The sequence below is a fragment of the Opisthocomus hoazin genome, chromosome 22, assembly GCF_030867145.1.
Source record: "Opisthocomus hoazin isolate bOpiHoa1 chromosome 22, bOpiHoa1.hap1, whole genome shotgun sequence".
Classification (NCBI taxonomy): Eukaryota; Metazoa; Chordata; class Aves; order Opisthocomiformes; family Opisthocomidae; genus Opisthocomus; species Opisthocomus hoazin.
This window is the reverse complement of record NC_134435.1, coordinates 1,041,270-1,064,274: the sequence shown is the minus strand read 5'-3', so window position 1 is coordinate 1,064,274 and position 23,005 is coordinate 1,041,270. Positions and strand designations below refer to the sequence as shown.

At 48.1% G+C, this 23,005-nt stretch overlaps 2 protein-coding genes across 6 annotated transcripts in view; one reads left to right on the top strand and one right to left on the bottom strand.

The window, feature by feature from the left end:
- Positions 1 to 1,016: 1,016 nt before the first annotated feature.
- YIPF5 (Yip1 domain family member 5) lies at positions 1,017 to 8,160 on the bottom strand. 4 transcript variants are annotated; one of them, XM_075441792.1, is made up of 6 exons: positions 8,071 to 8,160; positions 7,753 to 7,863; positions 6,375 to 6,547; positions 4,987 to 5,132; positions 2,756 to 2,937; positions 1,017 to 2,082 (listed from the first exon to the last, which is right to left on the bottom strand). In XM_075441792.1, exons 2-6 carry the CDS (start codon positions 7,851 to 7,853, stop codon positions 1,920 to 1,922), a joined length of 765 nt encoding a protein of 254 aa, XP_075297907.1. In that variant the 5' UTR covers positions 7,854 to 7,863; positions 8,071 to 8,160; the 3' UTR covers positions 1,017 to 1,919. The 4 variants fall into 4 exon arrangements, with proteins under 4 accessions (XP_075297907.1, XP_075297908.1, XP_075297909.1 ...); XM_075441793.1 differs by having other exon boundaries at positions 7,777 to 7,863; XM_075441794.1 differs by lacking the exon at positions 8,071 to 8,160 and having other exon boundaries at positions 6,375 to 6,543; positions 7,777 to 7,860.
- A 7,809-nt stretch (positions 8,161 to 15,969) lies between these two features.
- KCTD16 (potassium channel tetramerization domain containing 16) overlaps positions 15,970 to 23,005 on the top strand; it is an 86,964-nt gene continuing 79,928 nt past the window's right edge. The window contains exons 1-2 of one of the 2 annotated variants that reach the window (XM_075441437.1): positions 15,970 to 16,199; positions 17,287 to 18,424. In XM_075441437.1, coding sequence (XP_075297552.1) covers positions 17,593 to 18,424 — 832 coding nt within the window. In that variant the 5' untranslated portion in view covers positions 15,970 to 16,199; positions 17,287 to 17,592. Of the gene's footprint in view, positions 16,200 to 16,691; positions 17,017 to 17,286; positions 18,425 to 23,005 lie in introns of those variants that run through there. The other variant, XM_075441436.1, reaches the window with a different exon arrangement.

The following is a 23,005-nucleotide window of genomic DNA, read 5'->3' as shown; positions in this document are numbered from 1 at the left end:
TCAGAACTACTAAGTACAGAGTAAAACATTTTGCTAAATAAAATCAACTCACCGCTTTTATTTAGGATGATAATTTGTAATAACGTATCGAAGCAGAAAATTATCTGGGCTCTTGAATTCGCTGCTGTAGGAAATTGAAGTTTTTTAATGCGTGTGAGTTTTAAAGCTCACTGTCATGGCCAGTTACAGTACACAACGCAAGTCAGAGCGGTTCTGTGCATCAGCGTTGGGTTCTCAAAGGCGTTACACTCCTACGACACCTCCCACAACTCCCAGGGACACAAGCAAAAGTCGACGCTGGCCAACAAAGCAGGACCTTGCCAGTAACTTCTCGTGGCACTAGGAAGATGCTTTTAGGAGAACATGTGGAACTAAGGGAAGAGTGAACAAAAATGCATGTTGAGCCTTTGAAATTATTCATTCATTCATCACTCGGATGAAAGCCTTCCTTTGGAGATGCACTCACACGCCGAGTCTCACCAGAAGGTGTCAATGTAAGGCTCCTGAGCAGTGGTTCAGCTCCCGAAGCGATGAACAGATCGCTCCACGGCTACGAGAGATGCACGTCGGACGAACACCTGTGGTAAACTCGAGGAAATGAAATCCCTTAGACTGAATTGCTGAAGAAATGGTACTTACAATCTAGCTCTTTGTTAGAGCTTTTTCATCTCCAAGGCAGGGGCAGGGAATGACTATCTACGTACGTAAGCTCTCCTCCCCAGTATGAGTTCAAGTAAGTCTCTACCCTTTTCTTGCTGATTCTAAGAATTAGCAAGCGCTTATGTGAAGAACAATCATTTTTGCTTTCCCCCTTCTTACACTTGTAAGGCTTCTTGTAAGTGACCATCATCACAAACCAGACTACGCTTCTCGTGTAAGATTAAGTATTTGTGACCAAAGCCAAGTATCAAATCCACTGACTGAACACAGTTTTAAATATGATTTTGCTTCACTACTGAAGGTTCTATTTTAGTAACTGAATTCCATTAAAAAAGAATTATTAGAAAAATCAAACATTTTTCAAAATTTAAGGAAAATTTAATCAATATGCCTTAAATTATTTTACAGTAACTACAATACTGACAAGCATAACATTTTCAAAATGGTGTTTTTCTTGGAAGTACTGCAAAAGAGATTACTCTTCATCTACTCATAGGCGCACCATTAGGAGAAAAAAATCTAGTTGTCTTCAGAAATCCAAGTTAACATATAGCCACTTAGACATCTAAATGTATTCATATTTCAAGTGTGACAGAATTACAGATCCCTTTAACTTCTAAGCATCTGTTTTCTAATTCATAATTTAAATATCTTAAATCCTGAAATGCTATTACATCAAATGAACAAATAAATGCAACCAAAGAGCTTAAGAGTATATTTGTTAAAATACAGAAAATACTCTCATTGCTTGCGTTCCTTTGTGCATTTTGTTTTCGGGAAGAGGGGACAGGAAACAGGTTCTCCATCACTGCAGATTTACTCAGAGAGCTCCCCAGATTACGTCGTCTGCAGTTCTGTTAACTTCTGGTGATAAAAATCCATCCATTTATAACTGCAACCCTTCTCCCTCCCTCCCCTAAAAAAAAAACCAAACCAAAACCAAACAAAAACCCCAATCTCAAATAAACAAAAGTTACTTTTCCAAAGATACAGGAATGGGAAAGAAATTACTTGAACTTGCTAAGCATGAACACTCATTAAAGCTATCGACACCTCAGGTCAATTGAAAACAGTATTCAAAGTCCTAAAAAAGTGAACACGAGACATTTGTTTTCCTTGTTCCAGATGATTCAAAACAGGTCTACGTTTTGTGAGAGCAACACTATACAGTTGTTCACAGCTGCTTCTGGTCCAACTCAATGTTCCAAGTCGATGTTTTCATTTTGGCCCACTGGAGTCCAACAGTTTGGACAGTCTATTCAAAACACAGAAATGAGAGCAAAGACTCCATACAATAAAGCACAGGGGTATGCTACTAGAAGTTGCTGTCCTTCCATTGCTAACGCAGAAATGAAGATTTTGGAAGCAGAAAAACTGCACCAGCCAATGATTCCAGCCGTGAGAATAATCCCCATCATTCCCCTGGAAAGACAGAAACAAAAACAAGAATTCAGATAAGACTTGTGTGTACGTGCTTAGAGGAGTCGTAACTGGACCCTAACACCTTTACAAATTCTAAGATGAATTTTAGATTTTATCTTTTATCTTTGACTTTTTAAATAAAATAGTTCCAGTAAAGACTTCAGAACCATATTATTCAATTATGACTGCATAAAAATAAACCCCAAATTAACTTTGTGTACATGAAACATAACAGTGGTAAAGCAACTGTAGAAAGCTCTTTCTTTTCAGTTCCTAACTTCACACAGCTGGGAGGAATGACGCTGATTTTCTTCTGTTCGCCAAATTCAAATTTGCATCTAAAATTATAATTACTTTTAGACTTTACACGTACTGACGAGATTTGTCAGATTCATAGCTGACTGAAAACAAACTTAATATTGTTATTTGAGTCTATGCATTTAAAAGCTGCTAATTGACTTATAGACAAAACCAGTATTCACCTATCTTTCATCCAGTAAATACCTGGAAGACTGTTGATATTTATGCTTTTACACTTACTACAAATTCCTGTCATATTCCAATTATACGCAGTTTCATCACTGAATATGAAAATTTTTTTTTAACAACTTCCTTCCTTCACCATCTCATAGGAGAGGCATTTACGACCAAATTATAAAGTTTATGTACTTACTGCAACGAAAATACAACTGCGAAAGTGGAAAGTAGTATCATAGGAAGCAGGCAGTATCCAAGGACGCTGGCAACGCAGCCAAACGAGACACCCGTCATGCTCATTAAGTTCAGGAGACAAAACATCCCTAAACATCCGATTGCACTGATTCCATACACGTAACCAAACTGAATTTTACCAGCCTGAAAGCCAAGCAGAGTAACACCTGTGAGTTACCAGAACAAGTAACGCCTCCCGCAAACAGGGGGGTAAGGCAAGGAAGTTCACAGTGTCTTCGTTTTCCCCATTGCCTCCCACCCCCAACACCAACGTTCAAATTCAACAGCCAGTATTTTCCCACGACCCGAATTCCAGGACACCTGGATATTCGAGGCACCCAAGAGGCACATTCATCCTAACTTTATGTTTCTCAATGAACAGATTTTTATCCAATTGTTACTCTGTGATCTGGGCTGCGAAAGCCTATGTATTCTTTAGGGTTTAATGAAATATCTTCCCATTCTGATTTTCTCTGAACATTACTTGCAATACCAATCTTTACAGAACTAGTGTATGAATACCATAAACTTGTAATTCAGGAACTTGTTCACAAAACCAGAGCTAAAGTCCTTTAATTTGTGATAGACTCCACGAAGTTACAGCACAATGTAAATTTTATAAAAATTGCCAGAAACAGCTGAAGTTGAGCTATTAAGGACTGTATATGAATGGCACAATTAACTCACGCAGGTTTTAAAAAGTTAAAATCAGCATTTTGCTTACTAACAAGTATGCAGAAAGCATACATGCATTATTTCAAAATGCACGTATCCTAAGGCATCATGTTTTTCCAGCGATGAGGTCGCTGCTTCCCTTCTAACATCCACCAGAACACACACAGCGCACGGCGTCCACCCCTGCGGGGACGCAGAACCGCGCAGTGACCGAAGCTACGATGGTGCGCAGCACCAAGGTCTGTCTCCCACTGCTAACTTCCAAACCAAGTTTACTTATAACCCAGCTCTCTTCTTCCTCAAGTGCTACAGAAAACAATCATATCTGCTTTAATCTTTTTCCTAGGCTAAGCTTGGTTTATTTCACTATGCTCAATTTATTTAAAAAAAAAAAACCACACAGGAGAGAGTGGTAATTTCTTAGGAAAAGACAATTCAAATGTATCCATTATAAACACGTTCATTAATTCTACTGGCCTAGTTTCCATAAATAAAAGTTACTTATAACACAGGCTTAAAGTCCCCTTGGTACCAAAACACCATGTTCTAAATGTCCTAGCAACATGAAATTTTAGGCAAAAATTAAATGCAGTGCCTGAAGACATCTAGAGAAAAAGACTGATTAAAAATATTGAGGCCTTCAACGACAAGGAAGACTGTTTGCTGCTACTCTGTCATTTCATAACTGACACTTTTGAGTCATTAATGTACAATCTTATTTCAATTAAACTCAACTAAAGAAAACCATCAGGGTTCAACAGCTGATGACCTGCTAAGAAGTATAAACAACCTCAAAGCAGGTTTACTTTCAAAGTCTTTTACCAAACTGACTCTTGATACTGAAAGTCATGCCTGATATATCAGTACTTATGAAATCACTTTTTACATATGCATTTGCGTTTTCTTGCCTCTTGAGAATCACTAAAGAACAATGACTAAAGAGTATGGAGCAAAGAAATACAACAAAACAAAACAGAGAAGTAGACTCAAATATAAAACACACTAAGAGTTAAAAAATAAAAGCAACTCCTAAATGATGAGATAAGCATTTGAATACTTAATGTGTCCATTGTTCTGATTCCTGATAAGACAGAAGATAACAGAGATACCGCAAAAAGACAAGGTATGGCTCTGAAAGTAAAACATCTATAAAAAAATGAAACAGGTAAAAAAATCTGAGAGCATGGGTCACACCCATTTCTGTGAGCCATATTCCTCAAAAGCATGAAAAGAAATATGAATTACATGGAAATAACTGTCATGCGAAAACCAAGCACAAAGACTTGAATTCAGACTCCCCCGAAGTAAAGTGCGAGTGGACTCACTAACTCCCATCAGCGGTGTGTGAAGCCCCAGCTCCTCTCCAACACAGCTATAAATTCTTGGTCAGGATGTGCTGTTTCGGCCTCCGTGCCAAGAAGTCACTTACAATAAAGCCACAGGTAACTTGGCTTTTTGCCCCAGTGTTTCCAAGAACATTAATGCACAAACAGTAATATGTTGCCGTCAGTACCTTACCAGTAACAACGTGGCCCCAAAAGCTAGGCAGAAGACCATTGGTCCAGCCAAATCAGTCTCATTCATGATGCTGCCATCTGCCACTTTTAACGGGTGTAGCACTGTTAGCGTCTTCTGCCAGATGTGGTCGAAATTGATCCCCAATTCTACAATTACATGAAAAGAAATACGTATATTTATTTCACGTTTTCCCTTCCTGTTGCCCCCATATGCTTCACTCTTAGTTTTCCCTGCCTCTCCACTTTTAGATCTCCGCCAGATACCATCCTACAGGGACCAGGGAACTGAGTCATTCCATCTTTCCTCAAGATGCTGAGCGTGCTGCCTCCACAGATTCCAGGTCCCAAACGCAGGGAAGCGACAGGGTGCTTTCTAAAGGACCAGGTAAGAGCGGAAGCAGAGTGCTCTGGGCCAGCCCCAGTACCCTGTCCCAGCTATGTGCAGAAGAGTGTAAGTGCAGAACGTGCAGATTCCCCGAGTCTCCAATGACTGGTGGCTCGAGGATTTGTAACTCAAAGTCCTTTCTCTGGATGTAACTACCCTCAGCAGACTTCTCTTTCATAAACCAGCCACTGAGCCCACTAAAAAGACCACCCACCCCTTTTAACACTCAGTGTCTCCTGACGACGAGAGTTTCACAGCTCCCTCCAACAGCTCCCACCACAGCTGAGCTACAAAGCCTAGTCACAAGTGCAGTTATGATTTGCCCACCTCAGGCTCTGGGAAGCTTCTATGTAAACAAAATAACTTTTTGAAGAGTACAAAACCACCCAGCAGGGTGGAAGGTATCACGAGTAGGTACAGGTGATAGGTATCACAAATACGTCTCTCTAACCAGTAACAGTAAGGGTTTCTTCAGTCGTTCAGTACCGAACAATGCTGGATACAAACTGGAGACTGAAACCCTCAATCCTGACACTAACCACAAACCCCTGCTGGCATACTGTGCAGGCTGTATTCTATGTAGGCATTTCTGTGATGTTTAGCATTCCTCTTTGGCAACACACGATTTCAGTTCTAATAACAGAACCAACTGAAACTAACCGCACTGCCTTGTTTTACAAGAAGTGGGCAATTCGAAGCAGTATCTGCAACAACAGAAATACTAAGTGTTTTGTCATAGGTGCTGCCTGAAGTCAGGTTATCCATTTAATTGATTATGTCTTCCACAGCACAGCTGGCATGAAGCAATAAAGCGCAAATTTGAAACTGCAGAAGTTCACACAACAACATGTATTTCATATACCAAAACACAGTTAAATAAAAAAATGAATGAGAATTTCAAGTCAACTGTGCACCTTCAGAAGCAGGGAATACACACCCTGCTACTCCACGTATCCCCAAATCAGGAAGAGTTTTGGATTTTGGTCATCAAGCATAAGGTATACCTTCTAATAGAGGAGGCTCATCCTCAAAATTACTTCCATAAAAGGACTGTGCTGAAGCTGGAGTGTAAGTCTGTGTTGGTTGGTAAATCTGCCCTGTGTAAGGCTGCTGCTGCTGCATCATGTCTGGAGGGACAAATCCACTTTGTTGAGAGTATTCATAGCCTCCATACTGCCTACAAAGAATGACATCGCGTTATGGATGGATACAGTTTTATTTTGAACACCTCCCCGCAAAAGCAAAGCCTACTGTCAGTAGTTAAGTCACAGAGCACAATCCTCCTTTCTTCTTTTTTACAAAGTCACATTAGATGATGCCCTACTCGGATCCAGGCCTTTTAGGCATATAGCCACGTTCATCAATTCAAACCCTTATACACAATACTGTTCAGCTAAACACAATAATTCTCACTATATATGCTAGTGTTGCTTTTTGGTTTTAAGTCAGAGACCTACAGAAATGAGCCTTATCCATTGACTGAACTACTACAGCAGGCAGCAGACCCGTGAAAGAGTAGGAAAAATTTACATCTCAAACTTTTTAAAATATTGTCCATTAATTGCTACTGACATCTCACTTGATGCCAGCATCGTTAGTAATTCTTGCACTAACCATTTCCAAGTCCAATCACAGAGATTTCAGTAAACATGTCCAGAACATTTAACTACGGAAATACGAACATAAAGCTGTAAAACCCAGAACTCATTCTCCCTTCTTTCCCTGTGCTAACAGAGCTCAGCCTCGTCACGGCACTGCGACCCTTCCCTGAGCACCCAGGGGCACGGACCCGCTCCGTCCGTGGCAGGGATCGCCCAGGTCACCCAACGGACCAATGCCCTCAGCACGATGCTCCCACGGGACTCCGGCAAGCCCCCCTCACCTGGGAACACCCACCACGCTTTCCTGCTAATGCCTAGAAATCACCACTGAAGTTGTGGGCTCGTTTATGTGACACTGCAACTAATTTTTACTCCCTGAGTGAGTGACTGGGGATGGACTTACAGAACAACAGTATTTCTTTTCCCAAAGATGTGAAGATTATTCATATAATTAAGATGGCTCATATAAACTTCCTTTCATTTTTCTAATCTTGGCTTTAGAATGCAGAAGGCAGAGTATTCAACATCCAGCTGCTTTATGGCTCCACCTACAGAGTGTAAGTACTGTACTATGCTATACTACGGTTATATAGCATAAGTTACATACACCCATTTAACTTATATAAGTTATGCCCCTCACAAACCCGAGCAAGAGGAACTCATTACAGGCAACAGCAGCTGGCTGAAAGGCCAGTCCTTTCCCAACCAAACAGACTACCCCCGGGCCCCCCGGACTGGGCTCGGTCGCCAAAGCGGCGCGCAGCGGGCATGCAACCGTTACTTGCTGTACGGCCTCCCGCTGTACCCGTAGGGCTGCGCCTGGTCGTCGATGCTGTAGCTCGTCTGGAAGAAGTCGGTGTTGAAGCCGTCAAACCCGGACATCGCAAACGATCTGCAAGACAACAGCAGGGCTCGCTCGGGTCTCCGGACCCGCCGGGAAGGGACCGCTCCGCGGAGGCCCGCGCAGGCCCCGGCCGGGGAGCGCTCCGCCAGGGCCGCGCCAGCTCCCAGAGCACCGCGGCCGCCCCGGGAGCTCCCCTCCCCGCCGCCCCGCGCCCTCTCCTCCCCGCGGGGGCCCGGCCCGGCGGCGGGAACCGACCTGCCGCGCCCCGGGCCCGGCCCCGCTCCCGCCGCCGAGGCCCCTGCGACGTGTCACCCCGCGGCCGAGCACTTCCGGGGCGCGGCGCGGCGCCTCCAACCGGGCCTGCGCCGCCTGCGTGGCACCGCCCCCTGCCCCGTGGCACCGCCCCCTGCCGCGTGGCACCGCCCCCTGCCGCGTGGCGCCGCCGCGTTGCCAAGGGGACGGGGCGCGGAGGCAAGATGGCGGCGCAGCGCGGGATGGCGGCGGCGGTTGAGGGGCCGCTGCCTGCTCCGAGCCGCTGCCGACGGCCGGGCTCGGTGGCTTCGGGCTCGGTCACCCCCCTCAGGGCCGCGGGCCGCTTGGCCCGTCGGGGGGAGCTGGTGTCTCTCCCTGCATTGTTCTGCCTCGCTCTTAGAACTGAGGCCTTGGAAGCTTCGTGGCTTCTGGCTGCCTCCCACTGCTTTGCCCGAAATGTGAAGGAAAGCAAAACATTGCCTTTTAAATACATGCGAAGAGTAAAATTCGCACTTCGCCCGGTGGTAAGGCCGGTAGCCTGTAGCTCCTCACTGCTGTGCCTGAGCCGGGGTGCCAGGAGGCCGGGACCGGAGCGGTGAGGGGGGGCGAGGCCTGCGGATCTGTCCTGAGGGGAAGCAGCAACGCGCCGGTCACCACGAAGCCTCACCGACTCCTCCTGCTCTCTCCTGGTGCAGCCACCAATGGCGTGTAAAAAAATCCCAACAAACCACGGTTGTGAATCCTTCCATCAATATTGCCCTGTCCGAAAAGTCCGCTGAAACCCAGTCGGCAAATCTTGCTGCAGTGATGCAGAACAGACGCGATGGTGTAAAAAATGTCACGGAAAAGCCGACCTTTCCTTCAGGAGGCACAGAAATAGACAAAGACAGGGCTCTGGTGATGGCAAAATTCTGGTTTCACTACAGTTTACACACACAGGTAATGTCAGAAGTTTTTCAGTAAGTTTAATATTAATGCGTTTGAGTTATTTGTGCATTTCCATTTTTTTCGCTGTTATTCATGGGAAAAAAGATATTGGGAATCCTTGTATAAATGTGGAGCAGAGTAGGGATAAAATGCTGTTTGCCTGATGCAGAGTTGTTGTTGACACCAGTGAGAGGGTGGCCTTTGGCCCTAGAGGTACTATTTTGCATACTGTTCCTTTAAGGTGGGGTGTTTTTTTTTCCCTCAAGGCCACAGCGTAGTTACATGAAGTGGCTTTGCCTGCAAGTTTAGCACCTTACCCCGTGGCCTGTCTTGGTCGCCTGAAAGGAGCGGGGTGTGCTGTGTTCGCTGCGTGGATGGGAGAGTTCGCGTGGAACTGCAGGGACTGAAGGAAATGGGGCAGGTGATGGTGCTGCTGAGGGAAAAGTAAATAATTGCTGTCGTTTTATATTAGACCTTCATACCCTTTCACATGTCCATGTTAAATAAAATCAATATTTTCCTGAGGCCAGACAAGAAATTTACTAGAGCCATGTCTTGTCTTGGTTAAAGAGCAGCTATTAGCCTGTCGCTCACGAACAAGCCGCAGGAGCTGGGAATACTGTGGAACTGGGAAAAACGTGACTGGGGCTGTGAAGACGGTCTCACGTGAAGAATCACAGAATCACAGAATCACAGAATAGTAGGGGTTGGAAGGGACCTCTGTGGGTCATCTAGTCCAACCCCCCTGCCCAAGCAGGGTCACCTACAGCAGGCCGCACAGGACCCCGTCCAGGCGGGTCTTGAATATCTCCAGAGAAGGAGACTCCACAGCCTCCCTGGGCAGCCTGTTCCAGTGCTCCGTCACCCTCAGAGGGAAGAAGTTCCTCCTCATGTTCAGACAGAACTTCCTGTGCCTCAGTTTGTGCCCATTGCCCCTTGTCCTGTCACTGGGCACCACTGAAAAGAGCTTGGCCCCATCCTCCTGACACCCACCCTGCAGATATTTGTAGGCATAAGAAGCTCCTTTCCTTCACAGTCCTTTGTCACTCACTCTGTTTATCCCTCCAGTTTCATCATTTTGCTCTCTTTTTTACATGCAGGGCCAGGGGAAAAGGCTGTGCTCGGGCTGTTAGTTAGGATTTGTTTTTATTAACTACCTAAGGTCCTGGTGCTGAGCGCAGGGGGAAGCGAGTGTGCGTGCTGACTCAGGTGGGCTTTGCCTGGACAGAGTCAGGGAAAACCCCAGCTGAGGTGGTTTGGCTGAAACTTCAGAGTGAAACGGATGGTAATTGCCACTGTATCATTGTCGCTGAATAGGTACGTGGTAGTGAGGGTTAGAAATGTGTTAGCTGCGCACACGTCAACAGTTGCAATCGCATGCTTGATGTAGCCTAACTGCTTATATGCGTGCTGGAACCGAACGCTTGCCGCTTGGGCACACGTGCTTCTGCAAGTGGGAGTCCCAGTTTTGAAGTACGTGTACATTTGTCTCTTTTTAATTCATTTTGGCTCAGGGAATGATTACAGTTATTTTGTTACAAACTCTCATGTATGTAATCTATGTAATCTTCTTCTAGTGAGACTACTGTACTTAAATCATAGTCCTGTTTCAAGCCTCTCCTGCAAAACATATCTTGCGGTGCAGTGTACACGGTATCTCCTGAGAAGAGCCTCCCAGAAAATACGCGTGTTTGTAGAACTGAGTGAAATGACGGTTGAGGAATTGCAGCCACAGATAATACCGAGATCAGTAACAGTGGTATAAGCTGCTTCTTGCAAATTCATACTGTAGGTAAATTAGTGTTTGGAGGCTGAGAGGTCCCAGCTTTCATGGAAGACCCGTAGAGCGTGCAGGCTACATCGGATGTTGATGGATTAGTGACACTTTGCTGAACTGTGTGACTGTGTTGCAGCTCACTAGACAGTAAAATGAGACCCAAATCCCAGGCAGTGGGCTGTGTAATTGTGATCTGCTGGTGAAATGCTCTTGGGCTGGAAATCTATTTGGATTTGCTTAGATTATTAGAATTTACTCACAGCTTAGGTTGAGCTTTTGTTAATTAGTTCTCTCTGCACTAGGCATCTGAGCATTGCTTTAGGGTATCATCTGCTTCAGCTTTGCAGGACAAATGCTGTAGCAGGGTCTAGCCTGATCCAGGCATGTGGGTTCAAGGGAAGGCGAGACATTGCGGCTACGGGGCTGCTTCCTTCCTGCATGACTTGGCGAGGGCGTAGCGTGAGCAGCCTGTCTCGCCGTGCCGAGAGGTGCAGCCGGGTCAGGCACCGAGCACTCCCTGGCAAGCACCGTCCCTGCCCGCAGGGACCAGCTCCGGCTGCACCAGTGGTTATCTGGACAGGGGACCTGGCTTTGCAAGAGGCTTGGGAATGGCTCCAGGGTGGGGAGAGTAACGACACTCGTGAAATTAGGACATGGGTTACATTGTGCTGATGTCGAATAATGCTACCCAGTGAGGACCGAACTTCGGTTTAGCTGTCACATTAGAAAGCACACTATGCATACACCAGTGTTAATAATGGGATAATTTGAGCCAGACTAAGAATAAAAGTATTATTCAAACAACTTTGGAAATGTTGGAGGAAGGGAAAGAGGAGGGGAGGAAGGAGTCTGCTGAAGGAGGCTTTGCTATGGCAGACTTGTGAGAGAGGAAGGAAGTCCCTTACAGAAGGGTGACTGAAAACAGTGATTTTTGTTGGAGTTTAATCCTCGGGTGCTGACGTGAGTGCACGAGGTCTCTGTCCGCCTGTACAGGCTGGGTCTATTGAAGTGTCAGAGACCCCAGGATTGTTTGTATAAAGGATTGCTTTGTTGAACAGTGTCCATGAAATTCTAAAGGATTTGTCAGTGTTGGATATAGCAGTTCTTGGTCAAAATGTTCTCTGATGTATGATTGTTATCTACATCACTGGACATGATTCCCCCTCACTGTCAGTTTTTGAAAACCTAGAACCTCGTGCAGTGAGTTTGCTTTGGGTTTGGTGTTTGACAGAAGGAGCATACAGTTTGATTTGCAGAAGCTGGGCCCACGCTCTCTATGTTACATGATGGAAAAAAAAAGTCGCATGTCTTCTGCTTGAATTGTCTGCCTTGCACCATGCCTGTGCTCGCATGCTGAGCAGCTGTGAAAGATATTCTTCCCCTTTGCCTTTTTTTGATGAAAATAGTTTGTGCATTGAGTTGTGAATAAAAGATCAAGGGCAAATCTGTATAATGCTTTACCATGTACTTGTTAATAAACCCTACTTTGTGGCACTGATGCTCTTTTGCTAGCAGAACCTTTTCTTAGGGAGATTCTGCCATTTAGTGTTTCTTTCCGCATTTTCTTCAAAGTGAAAGATTTGTTAGAGCTTCTTATTCACACGTACTGCTGGATTTCAGCAGATGAGATTTTTGCTGTATGTAATTCACACTGCTGGATCGGTGGATAATGTGTTATTTTAGCTCAGTATCATACTTTTTCTTGCCTGGCTTGCTTCTTGGGAACTCAGTTTCTAGAGGTACCTGAGTGATGTGAAGACCATTCCACTCTAAGAGTGATATACACCTTTTAGAGAAGTGTCCAGGTTAGAGATCTGTAACTCTGCAAGACCCTGGCATTTATTCCAGCCGGGGCTCTGTTGCTGTTCTGTGCTATGGATTGGGACTGGATTGGAGGTCTTGTCGGGAAGCGCTAGCATCTGCCTACAGGACACGGTGTCTGGCTCGCAGTGAAACCAGGGGCCCTGCTGCAGTGCTCCGACAGCAAGCCGGAATCGGGCCCAACGCATCTGCTGGGGCCAGACATTTCTTTTTCTCTTTGCTATGCCACCCTTCTCAGAAACTGCACTCTGCTCCCTGGCTTGGTGGAGTTTCGCCCTGGCAAAATGTTGCCCTGCTCGGTATTTAGGTCTGAGACTGCTGAGGAGCGCCAAATGGTACAGGGTGTGTGGCTGCGGGATCCTTAGGTGGCATCTTGAAGTCGTTTCTGAATCAAAGCATAACCCTAGAACTGGAAGTACAGTTTTTCTTTCTTCCTTTTTTTAACTATTGTGTGTAAAAAGCACCCAGAGTGATGAAAGTTCCCATGTGGCTTTTCAGCTGAAATCTTCTGTCCCAAATCCAACCTAGATATTTTTTTTTCTCCCCAGAATTACTCCTTCAGTTTTTGCTGGAAATTATTGCTGCTTCTCTGAGTGCCTTGAAGTTCTGCACAGTGTTGCTAAATACTGATAAAAAGCTTCGATGTTTCTTGTTATGCGTGGGCGATTTGATTCATATTTCTAGCTTGTGTATTCACGCTGCGAGATGTAAGGCGATGCGTATACGTCCCACTGCTACTACAGACCTAGCTGAATACTGCCCTTTCTTGCTAACGTTCACTGGTGCTTCTTTTAAGACACCTTTTTTAGCACCCACAGAATTTGATGAAGTCAGTTGTCCCATGATTTCCTGAAAGCATGAGTGCTAATTTAGCAGTTTGTCATAAGCAGTGACCTCAGACCTGTGAGTGATGTCACACCATTAGTGTATCGGGTTGAAGCATAGCTCTGCTGTGACTTTTGGAACGTACACTTAAAGCTCAGGCTAAATTTTCCCCTAGCTGTGTTGAAGGTGATGCAGGCATCTGCTACAAGTGGGACATGCTTCATCCTCCGCCGTTTGATAGATGCCGCTTTTCTTTTCCGTCAGAGAACTGTAACTGCTCTTCAACTGAGCGGCGTTGGCTTTGCAGCTGAATAGGTAAGAACCTTGATGTGGTCCTGACACATATTTTACATTTAGGTCAGCAGTGTATTTGGCCCAGATTTTCAAGCTGCACTCTTCTCAGGCTGCATTTTGATGGATTTGGCCAGTGGCTTGTATTTAGCAGGGAAGCATTATGCGATGCTTTTACTACTGAAGTCGTTTCATCAAAGGAATTATGTTACAGTAAAATGATTGGAACGTCCTGTGTAAAGAAGCGAAAGCAAGAGTTGAATTTCTTTCATTTATTATGTGAAAAGTGCAGATGCATTTCTAAAGCTGTTGTGATTAAAATTCTAAGGTTTTTGTTCTTTTCAAAGGGCAGCTCTGATTACAATTTTTCAAAAAGACTTAGAGCTTAAATATCTCTCTATTTGCTAATCACATGGTCTCCATGTCAGAATGCTTCGCAGAAGCTAGTCAGGAATCACAGTGTTTTTGTAAGACTCCCTTGTCACCACGCCAGTCCCTAGGTGCCTGCACATCAGACTTGCTGTGTTGGCCCCCAAAACTTCCGCCCAGGTGAGCTTTATCCCCCTGCCTCGGCGATTTGGATCTGAATCGTGCTGCGTGGTCACAGATGGCTGCGGCGCTTGTTTGAACAAGATCAATTTTTACTGGGCAGAGTGAATTGATTCTTCAAGCCCTGCCGATATGACATCGCTGGCTTTATGAAAATTGATTTAAAAATTATTACAGCATGCTAACGAACATTAATAACTGAAGTATTTGAAAAAGCTGATGCACTACTCCTTGCTTTGAACAGGGGCAGCACTAATGAGTTTAAATCCCAAAGGAAGCTATCGTTTCATCTGCCTGGTCACGGAGATGTCAAAGCCCGTGCGCATTGACTGTACCGGACTCTGGAAAAAGTGATGAAGACTTCTAACCTAACGTGTTCTCACATCGCTCCTTGAAGCCCTCCTCGCGTGGGGTTACGGAGCACTGAGGGGTACTGGGAGTGCAGGTGCGCAGTGCTTTGGCTCTGCTCTTTCTGGGGCACAACCAGCAGCCACTGGAGTAGTACCAGAGGCTGCTGGTTTGAAAATTAGAAATCAGATCCAGAAGTAAGACACAGAACCTTGGCTCAGGAGCCCAGCAGTTGCTTCAGAATTAATGAATTAAGGTAAAAATCGAGGGATTGATTAACTGTTCAACTCTCAGGTTGGAATTTGAACAGTCTGGAAATATACAAATTAGTGATTTTCTCTCTTAGCCTTGGAAATTATACTTTTTACATTAGCATGTTAACTATTTTTTTTTTTTAATTATGGCCATGTTTTCAGAAGAATCTGGCTGAAGTGTCTGCAGCTTAAGTGCAGTCAGCAAAAAGACTCTGCACACGGTAACTTCCTCACGCAGATTTCACTCCGAAGCTTCTCCCCCCAGGGTTTGGTTCCCGTTGGAGTAAAAGGCGTTATTTTACCCTGTGGCTTTCGTTCCGGGTAACCGATTTTTGCCGAGAACTGATGTGTGCTGGGCACACAGCTGGATTCCCCGTTACCGTTGCACGCCCAGCTGTCGCACCGCCGGTGGGCGCATATCGTGGTCGCGACTCGGCCGGCGATTTAAGCAGCTTCACGGCTGGGTTTCAGCGGCGGACTTGCGCCGTGCCTGCTGAACCCTGGCCGTGCCGCCGGGGCTGCCCGGCCGAGCCCCCCGGAGCCCACCCCAGCAGCCGGCCCCGCCGAGCCCCTGTCCCCGCAGCGGGACGGCGCGGCTCGGCTCCCCCCGGGGCGGTGCGGGGCGAGCCCCCAGGGCGGTCGCAGCTTGGCTCCCCCCGGGGCGGGGCGGTGCCGCTCGGCTGCCCCCGGGGCGGTGCGGGGCGAGCCCCCGGGACGGTCGCAGCTCGGCTCCCCCCGGGGCGGTGCGGTGCCGCTCGGCTCCCCCCGGTGCGGTGCGGGGCGAGCCCCTGGTGCGGTGCCGCTCGGCTCCCCCCGGGGCGGTGCGGGGCGAGCCCCCGGGGCGGTCGCAGCTCGGCTCCCCCCGGGGCGGTGCGGGGCGAGCCCCCGGTGCGGTGCCGCTCGGCTCCCCCCGGGGCGGTGCGGGGTGAACCCCCGGGGCGGTCCTGCGCGGTGTCCGCCGTGGCCGCGAGGTGGCGCTGCCGGCGCGCCCAGAGCCGCGCGGGGCGGGCCCCAGCCGCGCCCCCCCCCGCCCCCCCCGCGTTAAAGCCCCGGCGAATGGAGTAGGTGCGGGACCGCTCCCGCCAGGCCAAGCCTCCCCCAGGGTCCCGCCGCCTCCCTCCCTCCCTCCCGTGCCGCCGGCGGGTCACCTCGCCGCTGGCTCCTGCCCTTCCCGGGTGGCTGCTGGGGAGATGAGCGGCGCCGGCTCCGTGATAAAATCACGGTCCTGCCCGAAAGCCGCGGGCGGGCGTGCCCGCAGCCCCCACCCGCCGGGCGCTCCCCTCCTGCCCGCCCGCGTCGCCGGCTGAGAGCACCGCCGCGTCTCCGCGGAGCCGGGAAAGGCACGTTGCGGCGGCGGGCGGGCCGGGGACGGAGCGGAGCGGGGAGGAACTTTACCCGAACTCGGGCGGAGCGGGCTGCGGCCCCCCCCGCGCCCCCGGCAGCGGCCCCGGCCCGGCGCTGTCCGCGGTGCTGGCGCTGTCCGCGGTGCTGGCGCTGTCCGCGGTGCTGGCGCGGTCGCGGTCCCGGTGCCGGCGCGGTTCCGGTCCCGGTCCCGGCCCCGGCCCCGGCCCCGGCCCGACTCCTTTAAGATGATGCAATCGGCATCGCCCTCCGCGCTCCCGTCCCCCCGCCGCTGAGCAGAGCCGAGCCGCGCAGCGGGAGCGGGAGCGGCCCGGCGGGGCGGGGCGGAGCGGAGCGAACGGGGCGGCCCCGGCCCCGCGGCGGCCCCGGCGGGGACATGGGCGCGGCGCCGGGCGCGCTGCCCGGGGGGCTGCCGCCGCGGGAGCCGCCGGAGCCCGGCAGCCGCTAGCGCAGGCTGCGGGCTTTCTGCAAGTCATCTGAGGCAGCCGAGCCGCGGAGCCCGGCCGCCTCTGGTCGGGGGTGCGGGGGGGGGGGGGTTGGGGGTTTTTCTTCCCTTCTCCCCCACCGCGCTGTACGTGTTGGTTTCTCTCCTCGCCTGCCACGGTTAACTTTCCTGTGACTCGGTTTAACTCTCGAGACCTACATGGATGTTGCTAAGAGCACTTTTCTTGCCTCTGCTGTCCCTTGCTGGGATCGGATTTCATCTTAACTGGACTCTGTGTGCCTGTATGTGTGTTCTGAGTGTCGTGAAATTTTGCTTTCCTTTACAAGAGCTATGCATTACTTGTAACCAAGGTAAGACTCCCTGTTCTTGTTCCCTCATATGCATGTCTCAATTAGATATTTCTTTAAAGATGAAGTATGTATTTTCTTTTAAATGGTGGTCATACGTAGTCCTTCCATTGCTTAGTACTTGTGAAAAAGAAGCAGAGAACTTGCAAAAAACCAGACCTATTTAGTAAGAGGTCTAGCTTGGCTGTCTAAACTGATCTGCTTTTCTCTGTTGCAGCTTCGGTGATGCTCAAAAGAATAATTGGTGTCTTATTTTGTTTTCCTTTTTGACAGACCTGTGAATGACCGTAGGTTTGGCTTGACCTTGACTTTGATGGCTTTGTTGGAAGATCTAATGATGTGATTGCATTTCATGAAGAGATTGCTCTCCGGCCTCGATGGCTTAGGGTACAAGCCACTTCTGCTACACTGTCACTCATGGACAATTCAGATTTTTTCTAAACAAACCTTTTGGCTATTTTTCTTTTTCACTTCCCCTTTCTCCCCCTCTTTCTCCTTCACGTTGGGAGCCTTATTCTACACTTTGATGTGATTGATAGTCCTGCTGCTTTGTGCTGCTGATTTCTGCTTTAAAGTACAATGGCTCTAAGTGGCAACTGCAGGACTTACCTTCCCCCTCGAGAGCAGGGGACGGGGCTGCACGCCTTCCCGGAGGTAGTGGAGCTAAACGTGGGTGGCCAGGTTTACTTCACTCGCCACTCCACCTTGGTTGGCACCCCTCACTCCCTGCTGTGGAAAATGTTCACCCCAAAGAGAGACACAGCCAATGATCTGGCCAAGGACTCCAAGGGAAGATTCTTTATCGACAGAGACGGTTTCCTTTTCCGCTATATTCTGGACTATCTCAGGGACAAGCAAGTTGTTCTGCCTGACCACTTCCCAGAGAAGGGAAGGCTCAAGAGGGAGGCTGAGTACTTCCAGCTCCCAGACTTGGTCAAACTCCTGACTCCTGATGACAGCAAGCAAAGCCCCGATGATTATTGCCACAGTGACTATGAAGAGGTCTCCCAAGGCAGTGACACGAGAATATGCCCACCCTCATCGCTCTTACCACCTGATCGGAAGTGGGGATTCATTACTATCGGGTACCGGGGCTCCTGCACTGTTGGCAGGGAGAGCCAAGCAGATGCCAAATTCAGGAGGGTCCCAAGGATTTTGGTTTGTGGAAGGATTGCTCTCGTCAAAGAGGTCTTTGGAGAAAGTTTGAATGAAAGCAGAGACCCTGACAGGGCTCCAGAAAGGTACACCTCCAGGTTTTATCTCAAGTTCAAGCACCTGGAGAGGGCTTTCGACATGTTGTCCGAGTGTGGATTCCACATGGTGGCCTGTAACTCCTCGGTGACGGCTTCCTTTGTCAACCAGTACACAGATGACAAGGTCTGGTCCAGCTACACTGAATATGTCTTCTACCGTAAGTACAAGACATTTCTGAGGGAAATGTAACTACCTGTTTTAAGCTACTCTCTTTCGTTGACTGTACAATTCTCAAAGCACAAGGACTGCAAATTTCCTTGTGACTGCCACGGACTGAGGCTTTGTTTCGACCTGGGGGTATAGGCTTCAATTTAAGCTCTCGAAATGTAAAGCAAGGCTGAACTCCATGGCTCGGTCTTGGCTAGGTGGCAGCACAGACTGCCAGAAGCACCCCGGCGCTGTGGCTGAAGGACGCTGCTCTCTCCGCGGTGTCAAGCAGCCATCCGACTGCCTTGCACGCTTCCCGAGTACGTGCGGGATGTGATATAAGCCTTGCAAACACACTGCAGATTTAATTACAGAAAATCTTGAAATGGGATTCAATTTACAAAGGTAATAGCTGCTTGATAATAGTCAAGCACAGTCAGCCAAGCCATCTGTCAACAAACCTGACACACACAGGGAAGGGAAAACAAAATCCCATCCCCCTGGCTGCTTTTCAACAGGAGGCCTTCTCGGAGCCAGCTGATGTGCTCTGAAATGAGGGCTCAGAGCAGAGAGGCAAGTTGCTGCGCCTTGTTATGCAACATGCCTATGAAAAACAAACTACCCTCGCAATGAGGAGTATCTGCCCTGCTCACCGCAATCACATCAGATCACGCACTGTTGTGGTAATTTTAGCTGATGGCTCTAGCAGGCTCATTAACTTTCTAAGTTGATATTCAGGTAGAGGCACCGTTACCAATGGTAACACGAGGGTAATTTTGATCCTACAATTCTGTATCAGAAAATCATTCCACAACTGCTGTGCTTAAATATTGGAGAGGTTCATGAGGCTGTTTTGCTCCGTTTTCATTTCAAGAGCATGAAGAATGGAATACGTCCCTGGTCCATTTGCAGAAATGGGCTTTAGCCAGCTGCTGCTTTGGACAGCGGGGTTTGGAGGAGGGCGATGCTTTGCCGGCGGACCTGCTGCGCTGTGTGCGGTGCTTACAGTTAGTGGGCTCGGTGACGTGGAGAGCTGACAAAAGTTTTAGATGAAAGATGTATCAGGAAGTGAACAGTTTGTGTGTAACACTGGATTCAGCGCCATCTACTCTTGTGTCTCGGCTCAACAGGCAGCCCTAATCTGCTTATGTAATGACGCTTAAGTTAGCATCCTGAAAAGCCATCTGTGTTTTTGACGTGCATAGGTTTACTTAAAATTAGTTTTCTAGCTGGATTTCTTAGCAAAATGGTTCTAAGGTCATGGATCCGCTTATATTCCAGTGAGGATGGATGATTTCTATTACTAGGCTTCTCGTTTTTGAAATCATAGTGTCTTGTACAAGCTATAGGAGGAGAATTAATGTCATTAAAGGAGTGGATTAGAGTAAATTGTGTTTGCATTTATAGTTAAAATCAGGAAGAAAATATCAGTTCTTCACAGGCACAATGGTTTGCGAATTGAAGAGAGGATGAAGATAGGTTTTGCACGAATTAACAAACAGACTGCTGATTTTCGCATTGCTCCAATTTTTACGTTCAAGGATTGCTAGTTGCTTCCACATCACTACAGCTAGGGTTAGGTACTGAGGCGAGAGGTACCGTACAGATTTTGGAGAGTGAAAGTCTGTAGTAGGTGTCACAAAATCTTCTCTCACCAATGCAGGGAAAGCCCAATCCAACTAAAGTTCCTGGAAAGCCTCTTATCCAATTCAACAGGCTTTGCATTTGGCTTATATCAGTTTTGTGGATTTTTGACACTGATACAGTTCAGAGATGGATTTTTCAAAGGGCCCTTCCCTGGGTAAAAGCTAAAGCAACGACCGTGATGCCAAATCACTCTCTTTTATCTTGATCCAGATCGGTGTGTTATGCTCTGCGCCGTTTGCTGCTTGCTGGGGGGCTGCAGAGGCTCTCCGGCCGCGTGCCTGGGCTCCGGCTGCAGCCGGCCGACCCGAGAGCGGGCACGATACCGACGGACTTCATCTGGAGCCATAGAAACCCCTGTCCAAATCTCCCAAAGTCATTTTGTGTGATACTTTGAGGACCAATAAAATAGACATCTGGTTTTCTAGTGGAACATTACAACTTCTCTGCAGCTGCTTCACCATAATTATTTAATTAGAAGCTGCCAACTGTGTCTATATAAGCATTAACTCCTCAAGCTGTTGTGATCAGGTTAATGGGCCTAAACATGGGAGGTGTCTAATACAACCGGTTAGGCAGAGGCAGAGGTGGTCTTTGCAGAGCTGTTCAGTAGCTCCTGCTACTGAATGGTTGAGGGACTCTTCAGAGTGGGGGAAGGATGGTTGTTTCCAAAGGAGGAAGGATAGAGGATACTCCAAATACATTGTATACTCGTAATACTACTCAGAAGGTAAATGCCGGTGGTTGGCATGAAGATAAAAGAACATTCTTCATGTGCAAACCCTTTTGAAAGTAGATCAGATGTACGAGGGTGTGTGTGTGTGTGTGTAAACTCTGCAGCTACTCACATGGGGACAGCATGTGCTGTTAGCAAAATTGCACGGTCAGTATTGCATGACGTTTTCTCCCCTGTTCAAATTTAGGTGCTATTAAGGGTAATGGGAGACTGATGTTCTCTGTGGAGGAAGTTTTCCCGAAATGCAGGGCACACGGAAAGCATCCAGTACAGCAAAGCTGCAGCTGTTTTGCTGAGTGGGTGGCAAGATGGGCTGCAACGCCAGCACTCAGGATGACAGTGCAATCCTCAGGGTGCAGCTGGGCTCCACTCCAGCTTCAAACAGGCCGATGCAAGGGAGCGTTTGGAGACAGGCTGTGTTGATACATTCGAGCCGTAATTCAGCAGTTCTTTGAAACGCAGTTCCTGCGTGGTGGGTAGGCAGGAGTCACAGCCTGGCTCCTGCTCGCAGGTGGAGTACAAGTTGGGGGTGTGAGGTTCTGCTCATGCGTTTTCTTTCTTCTCAGTTTCTCGTATGTCAAAGAAGTTTTCTTAAATTTTATACTGGCTAAGGTTGGATTTCTGACTTGAACAATTTTGTGGGTTTTTTTTTTCTCTCCTCCTGTTGTTTTGATGATCTTGAAGTAAAACCTCATCTCCCAAAGCTCTCATTTTTGAAGAGGGTGATAGTCTATGCTTGGATCTTAATTTTTAAATATTTTCAGCCTTCACAGTGGGATGAATCAAAAATGTGCACTTGAACATCTGGTGAACGTTGTGGCAGGGGTGGGAGGTGTTACAGCATATGGGCTGGCTCAGTCTTCTGTAGCCTGGCCCCATTCCTGCCTTCACAGCGGCAGCAGCACGCTCTTTTTCACCACCTCCCATAACCTACAAACCAGCCCTTTCTGCCTGGTTCCCATCTTGCAGCGTTGCCAAGACTCTGGATGACAGTCCTGCACGTGGATGTTGTGATTGCTGGAAGAGCAAAATCACAGGTTGGGAGCGGAGAAGGCTTGAGCTTCAGACAGCAGGTCAGGAAGATGGCAGGCTGTGTGCCCGTGTCTGCAGAGCAGCTAGGAACCGAGTGACATGGCGATGGGGTGGGGTGGGGTGGGATGGGATGGGATGGGATGGGATGGGATGGGATGGGATGGGATGGGATGGGATGGGATGGGATGGGATGGGATGGGATGGGGAGAAACTGCACGACAGCCCCTCTCTATATATTGCTATTGCCCCCAAAGCCCCTGATGTCACGTCCCTTCTCTCTCTGCTTCTCAGTGGCTGAGGCTGCAGTAGGCTCTCCCAACAGTTCGCAGTACAGAGGGAGATCTTGACCCTCATATATCACACCAAACTCCTTGCTTTTACTCTTGTGGCTTCCTGCACAGCTGTGGGTAGCACTGGTAAGGAGCATGTTGGCACCACGACAAGCAGGTTGCCCTCTGCTCAGCTGGAGCAGTAAAGCAAGGGGAGAGGAGAGCTACTAGGTAAAAAGGATCAAATATAGAAGAAGTACAGATGGAGGAAAAGGAGAGAGAATTCACACGCAATCTGGAGAGAAAGAACTCGGCAAAAGATGGGGGTACTAACAACTACACCAAGACACGATGAGGGAGAATTTGTTAGATACATCAAGCCTTCAGTTTAACCCAAATGTTTTCCTGCAACAGCCAGGTGGAGAGGGGTTGACAAATGCTCCTTCAAGTTCACTAGCAGAAAAGAATATGGGGATTTAGACAGACAACTGTCCCTGCCCTTCCTAGGGCCATGTGTCAAAGTCTGAGCAAGAGTGAGAAAATCAGGACAGCGGTCTGATTTGCTTTAGCCTTGCCTTGTGCCAGCCACTTCACATCTGCGCATGTGGAGCAGCTCAAGCACCTCCAGATGTTCAAAGGAAACTGTGAGACATTCCTGGCACTGTAGTTCTGAAAGCCAAAAATTAATTAACAAGGCTCTTGCTCCCGAAGGGCACGTGCTGCTTCCGCTCGCTCTGGGGACAGCTGTAAATTTTGGCCGCCTGACCTTACCCTTTCAAGAGGATGCTGGCTGGGTGTGCTTTTCACTTGCTGGTAGGAGGCTGATGTGCAGAGGTGTTTGTGAAGTAGGGTTCAGATTATCCTGGCATAAACAGATGATTCCTCTGGGGTGGGGCTGTGTGGGAGCGGA